Source organism: Diabrotica undecimpunctata, chromosome 8 (assembly GCF_040954645.1).
Source record: "Diabrotica undecimpunctata isolate CICGRU chromosome 8, icDiaUnde3, whole genome shotgun sequence".
In the NCBI taxonomy this organism is placed as follows: Eukaryota; Metazoa; Arthropoda; class Insecta; order Coleoptera; family Chrysomelidae; genus Diabrotica; species Diabrotica undecimpunctata.
In genome coordinates, this window is record NC_092810.1 from 129,118,592 (window position 1) to 129,128,685 (window position 10,094).

Below are 10,094 nucleotides of genomic sequence, written 5' to 3' on the forward strand. Positions count from 1 at the left end.
ATCGGAAAGAGAGGGGACGCGTAATCGTATGGGATTGACTGAAGCCAAACCGGCACCAGAAAGGTTGATAGGTCATATTTTATTTCTTCAGTAGATTGAGAATAATGAATATATATCAATAAATAGATTTTTTTCAAAATTTATAGTTGAACACTTATATAATGATCACTTTTTGAACATGATTTTATCATTACATATTTTTTAGTAGATCGATATAGTGTTTCAGTAAATCAGTAAATTGAAGTTGAAAGCAGTAGATCTACTGAAAAATTAGTAAATCTGGTAACCCAGCGAGAGGTAGTAATGGGCAACGTACAGGCACCAAAACAAGGCGGTCACATCGAAACTGGCTTCACTTTTCGAAGGTTTATTAAATGAGTGTTACTTGTCCTCTCTCTTTCCTTGTCTAAGGTTTAAGCAATAACGCCTTATTTTAAACTGATACTTTTGACATAAATCCTTTTTCTTCTTCTTCTTTTTATTTTTTACTTTACTTATTACATGTATTCCAATTTTATTTGACTGGCCTATTATCTGACACAGTAATGATAGTTGAAATAGTTCAAACACACACGCATACGCACGCATAACATTTGCAATTCCCTTGAAGAGTTTTGTTGTCTCCTGTCGTCGTTTTTAACTTTTCAGATTAGCTGAAAAAAAAAGGGTCAAAAATCTCTTTATTTCTTCTTGAGGTTAGGATGCTTGATTTTCGAGTTAGCTTTAAGCGCTTTACTCTCTTATCCACTTTTTATGTATCTTCATATGTGTTTTACACGCATTAAAAACAATGAAGAGTGGGAAAAGCCCTGGACCTGACATGCTTCCCATAGAAATCCTAAAAATTCTAGATGAGAAGCACATTGATGTTTTAGTGACACTCTTGAACCAAATTTATAGTTCAGGCGTATTACCCAAAGAGTGGTTAACGTCGATTTTTATTGGTTTTCCCAAAAAGAAAAACGCAAGAGAATGCAGCGACTACCGCACCATTAGCTTGATGTCTTATGTGCTAAAGCTATTACTAAAAGTCGTCCATAACCGAATATATCACAAATTGGACATAGTTAATAAAAATCACACGTTAATGATACACAATTTGGTTTTCGCAAAGGCCTAGGAACGCGTGAAGCTCTTTTTTCACTAAATATACTGATACAAAGATGCCTGGACGTCAATCAAGATATATACTCATGTTTTATTGACTATAATAAAGCATTCGATAAAGTACGACATAAACAATTAATGAATGTCCTAAAATCAAAGAAGATTGACTACAACGACCTCAGGATCATATCAAAGTTATACTATAAACAGCTAGCAAAAGTACGTGTTAACGAACAGCTGCCAGAAGAAATTGAAATTAGACGTGGAGTGAGACAGGGATGCGTATTGTCGCCAATTCTTTTTAATACCTACTCCGAAGAGACCTTGAAAAACGCTCTTGAGGGTGAAACAGCGGGAATAAAGGTAAATGGAGTTCCCATTAACAACATTAGATAAGCGGACGACACTGTGATCTTAGCTGAAAATATTGAAGATCTTCAGAGACTGGTGACCAGAATAGTGGAGTATGGAAAAGAGTACGGTCTAATAATGAACGTCAAGAAGGCGGAATTTATGAGAATATCGAAAACTCAAAGAAATAACGAGAATCTTCTAATAAACGGAACTAACGTCGAACAAGTGGAGAAATATGCATATCTGGGAACAATGATTAACTCCACAAATGATTACATTCAGGAGATCAAAATCAGAATATATTTGGAACTGCCCATGAATATGGTTGATATCTGTACTAACCTGTAGTACTATACTTTCCTGTCCTACAGATTCCTGGTATCCCTTCAGCTGTATTTGTATATTGTTAATATTTTTTGTATTTGTATATATTGCTAATTATATCAGGATACAGTTAGGCTAATGTCTTAGTTCAGTTTAATTCACAAAGCAAAATCGCGTAAATCAAGTGAGTTTTTCTCACGTTTTGTACTGACAGGTCCACGAGATTTTTGATGCTAACACCAATTTATCAATAGCCCTAGGAAATACTCCTACGATTTATTTTTTGCAAACCAGTACAAATTTTGTACAGGTCTTTTGCTTCTTAGTGTGTCCTAAATATACCTGAGTATCCTCTTGGTTGCCTATATAGTTTTTGTTTTTCTTTGTCCAGTGCCTAGCAAAAGCATAATCCATGTTTCACAGTTTCTAGTTCCTTTTGCAGTTTAGGTCACCATTGTAAATGCTTATTTTATTCAGTATTTCTCTTACTGGTACATACCCGAACATTCCTGTTACTGTCCTTAGTTTATTCCTACCCATATTTAGCAGTTCCTCTGTTCTTTTTGTACATGGTCTACCAATGAAGATTTTCCCATATGTTTTGGGATTCTCTCCCAATATCGCTCATCATTTTCTCGCATCCAGTCTTCTACACCTCTTTGGACTGCAGCCTTTAATGCTCCCAAGGTCACAGCTGATCAGTTTGATTTGTTCCTCTTTTAGTAAGTTGATCTGCTTTTTCTATGCCCTAATGCCCTGGTACCCAGACAACCTCAATCTTGTTGCGGTCTTTCAGTTAATTCAGTTCTCCGATGCAGTCCCACACAAGTCTGGACGTCACTTCGTGAGTGCCTTCAGTCCCACTTGACTGTTTGACAATATATGGATCTGCTCTTGTTTAAGTGCTCTCTCATTATTTCTCTTTGAACATTCGTAGTATTGCATAGATCTACGCTTGGAAAATTGTGCAATTTCTCCCAAGGCAAAGCTTTTGCTAACTCTTGGACTTTTAGAGTATATTCCTTCCCCACACTCCAGTTTGGTTACTCTGTTGGTTGTGGTATTCCTTGTTTCTCCATATATCCCTGTCTGGAATCGACACCCTGTATAAATTCTTAAAATTGTATATTTTTGTTATTTGATCCGATTCTACAGTAAAGATATCTTTCGTCACGATCCTTGTAATACTTATATGACCTGCCTCTTCAATGCGCAGTTTCAGTGATTGTTTTATCCCGTAGGCTCCCAACCTTTCTTCTCTTTCTATTATTAAATGCAAGGGGGCAGCCCTAGTAGAGTATCCATAGCTGCTGTTGTAGTTGGAGAAACTCCTGCCAAAATATTAATTGGCTTAGATAGCCAATCTGCACTAATGCTCTGAAGTTTACAACTAATAGGTCGGTAACACATTGGAATTTCAAACACTTTTAATCAACTGGTTGTAAACAACACAGTAACTTTTTGGTAGTGCGTTTACTGACAATCTTGTTAAGAAAGGAGCGTTTTAGAAAAGAAGCAACTTAGTGTAGCTTACGCTATATTTTGGCCTACTGTGGCTAAATACCCATGTTTTCGTACAAAATTTAGATTGTGCTTTTTAAAATTTTAGGTGCTAGTTTCAAGTTTTGCGGGAATATTATTTATATCCACTATTCCTAATCCAAAAGGCTATTCTGGTAGAAAATTTAGATACTGGAGAAAAGCATTAAAGGTAAGATTATGGAAAAAAATTATATAAATAAAATATAAATCCACAAGGAAAATGAATTTCCTGTAGTCAGCTGTGAACCTTAAATTATATATTTTTTAAATCCTTTATGAAAAGGTTTATTTATTTAAAAATACCCTTTCTGGCTACATCACAGAACGTTTTCGGAAGTCCATCATCAGTGTTGTTACTAGGGATATATGAGTGAAGCCACTTATTTTTACCTACATATTTAATAGCTTTACTCATGTATACCTGGTAACAGCACTGATGATGGACTTGGCAGTTCAAAAACATTCGGTGATGTAGTCCAAATGTGTTCTCTTTAAATATACCTTTTTATAAAGAATTTCTTAAATAATATATAAATATACTGCTGATTTCTTTATTAAGCTTTTTATTTTGATTTGAGCGATATTTATTAAAATTTCCATCTCCATCTCCAACATACCACATAAGGCTATCCTAATAATAATTGGAAACCTTAACGAAAAAATAACAAACACCGAAAATAATAACTAGATATGTAGTGTTCTAGAGAATCATGGACTTTGAGAAAGAAATCAACGTTTTGAAGGACTCTTTAATTCTTTAATTTGATTCTGCATCAATTTTGGTCACCCGTATACTACGCATTCTTACACAACTACGCGTTAAACACCGTACATTATACAATATTAAAATTAAAATATTAATTATTTTTATTCCTTTTACCCCCGTGATGATACGCTTATGTTCGGTTTACCGTCTTCAAAATTTTATTGAATGCCCGGAATTTCCTTGCGTCCGAAAGGTTTTTAATCCTTTCCGTCTTAATCCGGGTCTTTTATGATAGATTTGTAAATATTCCGAAGACTCGTATAGTAATTTTTCTGTAAAGACCCAATCTCGGGAAAAACCTAATCTAGGAGATTTGATATTCCATCACCTTTGTAGGTAGAAGTATACCGTTATGTTCAATGTTAGTTATAACCTTACCTTCTCAGAAATACATACAGCTGGCCTATCATTTTTGGGGGGAAGATACCCTCACCTTTTCTTGGGTAGCTTGGAAAAATTTTAGAGGAACCAAGTTACTTCTCGATGGGCACTCGTAGAGAAAACAACTTATCGGCGGGCATCCGTCGAGTTAAGACGCTTAGTTCACAATATCGTATCTGCTACCTTACCGTCTCTGTGCATTTTCTTTATAAGTGTGTATACACTTGCTTATTAGAGTTTTTTTTATCTTACACTATATTAGTTTAAGTATAGTTGTAAAGCACCTTCAAGGGTAAATAAATTCAGTGTTTAATACCAGTACAGTATTAACTTCAGTGAATTAAAGCAGCAGCCTTCAGGAATAATTACTGTAAGTGACATAATTTTAATATCTCCACCTATCTGGGCAAGTAACATGGTATAGCATCATATCATCTCCCATTATCTGGACGTATCAAACGATCATACATGTCTTCAAATGTAATTGAGCGTAGCTACTGAATTTTGCAGTCAATTAAAGAACATTCTATATTTTTTTTTTGTTACGAACCAAATAATCGACTTAACCAAGTGCGGTTTGGTTAAATTTTTATGTTTTCACGTCAGTAAACTTTTTTGTATTTTTGTAAATTTAAATTTTATTAATTTTTGTTATCTTTTGTGTTTGTTATAATTTGTATTCAATTTTATTTGCTATAATATCTCGAGATTCGCCAAAACTTTATTTGTGCATGCTTGTGTTATACTTATATCTTTGTAAAGATATTTTCGAATTATATTTCTGCCTATTTTTATATGTATACCACCATTTTATAGTTGTTGGTGTATCTTTATTACTTGTGTTGCATTCTGCAGCGTCGTAATTGTGTTGTTGTTTAATATATTGTTATTGTTTCATGTATGTACTTTATTTGTCGACTCCTAACAAAGTTCCCTGATATATTTGCTTTTTACCTTTAAATATAACTATACCTTTGACCAGTAGAAAGATCAGGCTTATTAAGTTTCGTAGGTAAGTAAGTGTAATACCTTATATATTTATTTTTTGTTTATGTAGAGTGTTGACCAAATTTATTCAATAATTAACTGTGATATCTTTTCTTGGGTTTGGTCTCAGAACCTAAACATCTTTCCTTATCTCTTTTCTTTTCTAAGGTTTCTTAATTTTCTCCTTAAACCCCAAAATATTAAGTGGCGCCCTGTTCCCTATCTTATCTTATCTTTGGTAATTTTACCCATCTATCTTTTTGTTCATTTCTGTATCTTTTCCAATATCTCCTATCGTATCTTTACTTATTTCGTCCGTTGGACCCATTCCTGGTTTCAAAAGCTAGTTTCGAACCCACGACTCGCTCTCCACCAACCATCTGGCTGCCGTCCGCAGTGTCTCCATTGGTGACCTTTCTAGCACCATCCAAAAAAGGTTTCCGAGGTTACAGTACAATAAGCACCGATTGCACGGGTCTACAGGTCTTATTGCGGGACTATAGGGAGGGACACAACGATCAAGAATCCACCAGATGCCTCCATAAAAGGGCTATCTACTGGACTGAAAGGACCAACCCAAAGAGTTCCTCGCTTTGTTCTTCTTCATGCTGGAAGCGAAACTGGTTTTGTGGCATGAGTCTAATTAAGTTTCTTAGCCAAGAAGAGAACCGCTGATTACTACGACGAAATGGACGGGGATCTATATGAAAAATGGTTTGAGAAGACGTTAATTCCAAGACAATGAAAATCTTGTCGTTTTGAATAACGCGTCATACCACTCCCGCAAATTTGATTTCCCGCAAAAATTGTGGAACAAAAGGTAAATCGAGGATTGGCTAATCGAAAAGAACATTTTCTTCGAGGAAGATTATCTAAAAAGTGAATTACTGGATACTGCGGCCGCATATAGAGACGAGTACGACAAGTACAAAATTGAAACGATTGTGGAAAACTATGGCGTTGAGATTTTGGGTTGAGTTTACCGAAAGTACAAGCTGATTATAGCCGCAAATGTTAAACATGGCAAAAAAAAATTCGGTTTAGCAGTGTTGGCATGTTTTTATAATGTAGATGCTGTAGACTTCAAATATAAAAAGACAAAGCTTTAGAAAACTACATTTTGTTTAAATTATGTTATGAATTCTGCAATTTTTGATTTATATAAAACAATAATGAGTAAATATTTCTTTCTTTGGAGATTAATTGCAGTTAATTATTAGAAATTTTTTTTGGCAATTACCCTTTGATAGATTAGGGAATAGATTTGGCAATCGTCAAATCAGCAGTTGTCAGATTGCAACAGATATTTGTAAATAATCTCAAAACAGACAAATATTTACTCGTTATTGCTTCATATAAATTAAAAATTACAGAATTCATAAAATAGTATAATTAAAATGTACTTTTTAAAAGCTTTATCTCTTTATATTTGAAGCATACAACATATGCATTACAAAAACATGCCAACACTGTTAAACCGAAATATTTTTGACATTTGCGGCTATATTCAGCTTGTACTTTCGGTAAACTCAACCAGATTTTGAGACTGCCGCCTTACCATTGCGAGCTGAACCAGATTGAGATTTTACGTCGATTTTAAAGAAAAAACGGTAAAACGGTTGATAAAAGAAGCTTACCAACGCGTATCTAAAGAGCAGTGGCATAATTATGTGAACCACGTCAAAAAAGTAGAAGAAAAAATGTTTGCTGATGATAATTAATATAAGAGATGATTCAGAGAATGAGGATGATTTAGATGTGGATTGCGATTAGTATTAATTAACGAGAAATATCCCAGATTTAATGATTATTTGTTTTATTTTTAGTACTGTACGTACAGTACATTTCAGTTATGATCTTCTTGTGTATTTTATGTATATATATTTATCGTTTCGTATAGGGTAAACTACTTGCATTTTTTTTGTATATATGTATATAAGTATTTACGAAGTATTAAATATTTTATGTATACGGGCATTTTGTATAGAATTAATTTGTTTTGTTATTGTTTATTCTTTCGGTTAAATTAATGAATAAAGATGTTTGAAACAAACCGCGTACGGTTCTGATTTCTCAGTATATCGCCAAATTACCACACAACTACTACTGTGCCGACATGAGTAGCATCACTGCGCGTTGTAAGACCAACGCTGCATTCAAAGTGTGGCTTCTATTATAGTAAGAATGCATATTAAACGGATTTTTAAGATCAGCCGCATATAACATTAGAATAATCAGAATAGTCAGGAGATGGCATGCAAAGAAACAATATTTAAATTGCAAATACTAAAGCAAAAGCAATGACAAGAAAGATATAGTTGGTGATAATATTTTGATTGAATTTGATTTAGTTATTAATACTATTTAGTTTTTATGGCATTTGTATACATGATATGAAATAAAGTAATAAATTGTAACAATTTTTTCTATATTTTAGTGGACTTCTGTAACCATCAGTGCAGTAGCAGCGTGTACTTCTTTCCTAACGTTCGTCTTCTCAGTGCTTCACCTCATCGTACTGTCTTCAATGATCTGCGCGCCTCCAGACAAGCTAGTATCGACCTGCTTATGCAATATGAACACCACAGAAATATCCATCCTCACTGACAGTTACCACTACGTGGATCTGAGCTGTTCTGAAGTTGAAACAGCTTTAAAGATCCTAATTACATTCTCGGCTATAGCCAGCTGCTCAGTTTTTGTCTTTGAACTTGTATATTTATATTTACACTGGGTAAACAGAAATATTCACGAGTATTCTAGAGTTCCGATTAATGCGTTACAGATTCACAGGGAGCATAGGTAGCATATAATATTGCATGTGGTAGATACACAGAAATTAAAAACGGTGCTTTGACTATTTCGTTATTTATTACATATAAAAATAAACAAGACTGAGATTGGAATAGCATATATTGTTAAATAAATTTTGCCCACTCACTTTAAGACCAGTTTTAATAGTATGGCATATTCAGTCAATAGGCATTTTCATCATGTGACGAACGCAAGCGCAACCACCATGTTGAAATAGCTGCAATTCAATTGTTTCGAACTGTTTTGAGCAAAAATGGCTGGGAACGCAGTATTACCCTTAGTGGTAATATTATTCAGTTATTTATTTATTCAGTTGAACTTATTTTCAGTTGAAGCCTATAGTTGTACGCAATTAAAAAGGTGGCTCAAATGTCATGAAAGTCAAAAGGGAAAAAGAAGTGAGTTGATTGAAAGGTTAGGCATCATTACTTGTTTAAATAGGTACAATTAATATTTATAATCTGATTAATTTGTTTAAGATTTACCAAGTTCTGACAAAGTTCTAATGTAAACGAATCCCATATTTCTTGCAATTTTTCCTTCAATTCGTTGACGGTCCTGGCAGGATGTTTTCTCAAAGCTTTTTCCATTTCGCGCCACAAAGTCTATCGGGGATAAGTCGGGTCTGTTAGAAACCCATTCCAGAAGTGGTATGCCATGGTCTTCAATCCATTTTAAACTCCTTTTTGAGGTATGACAACCTGCGCCGTCCTGTTGGAAGACAAAATCTTCCGCTAATGTTAAACGGTGTTCCATAATCGGTAAAAGAGATTTTTCTAAAATATTTGTCCATGTTTACAATCCCATCGATAAAATGTAACTTTCCAACACCCTTAGACGACATGCTGCCCCAGATCATGACATATGTAGGAAATTGGACTTTTCTCTTCAGACAGTCGGGATGGAAAGCTTCATTTTTCCTGCGAATGACGCGACTCCTACTGTCTCCAACACACACTTCAAATCTGGACTCATCACTCAATTGTATTGAATTTCATTGTGACTGAGTCCAATCTTTATGGTCTTTTGACCATCTTAGTCCATTTTCCTTTTGTTGTAATGTTAAAAGTGCCTTTTCCTTAGCTTAAAATAAAATGAAATTTATTAAAAGCAATTCGTACTAATTTTTTCAACTATAAAACTTAGTTTGTAAGTTCCAAAGCCTAATTTGTAGGCCTCTCGGTGACATGTTGATCTAGAAACGTGTCTTCCAATAACGTCACTCCATAAAACGCTTAACTCCATATAATTTGCTCGTCGATTTTTCACTATAATGCCCTTCGATCTGCTTCAGTTATTTTACTTTTTCGTACATTTCTAGGTTTTGTGACAACCAAACCTGTTTTTTTGTATGTTTTGACTATATTTCTTACACTATAGAGTGACATAGAGTGATTGCAACATATTCGCGATTTCCGAATTGGATTTTCCACAAACGACAAAAAGCTTTACAATACTACAAAATGCATTTGACATTTACTGACAATATTATGGTTTTAATGTCATTTTTCCATATGTTGACTTAAGTGAATGCATAGCCAGGGTTTAGTGAATTTTTTTTGTTGAAAACAAATAAAAAATCATAAGGGTAATGTTTTTATTAAATATTAATATAAATACCATATTAATTAATATGGGAACTTACAAAAACATGCAGAGAGAATATAATTTGTTTATGGTAATCCATTTAAACTGCAAATTTCATAGGTGGGCCAACTGATATGGGAAATGGCTGGTATATTATTATATATATATATATATATATATATATATATATATATATATATATATATATATATATATATATATTTCAAATTAT

At 33.8% G+C, this 10,094-nt stretch overlaps 1 protein-coding gene across 1 annotated transcript in view; it reads left to right on the forward strand.

Annotated features, from left to right (window-relative positions):
- LOC140448009 (uncharacterized) overlaps positions 1–10,094 on the forward strand; it is a 49,780-nt gene extending 39,686 nt beyond the window's left edge. Inside the window, exons 4-5 of the mRNA XM_072541045.1 lie at positions 3,395–3,496; positions 7,899–10,094. Coding sequence (XP_072397146.1) covers positions 3,395–3,496; positions 7,899–8,267 — 471 coding nt within the window. The 3' untranslated portion in view covers positions 8,268–10,094. The remainder of the gene's footprint in view (positions 1–3,394; positions 3,497–7,898) is intronic.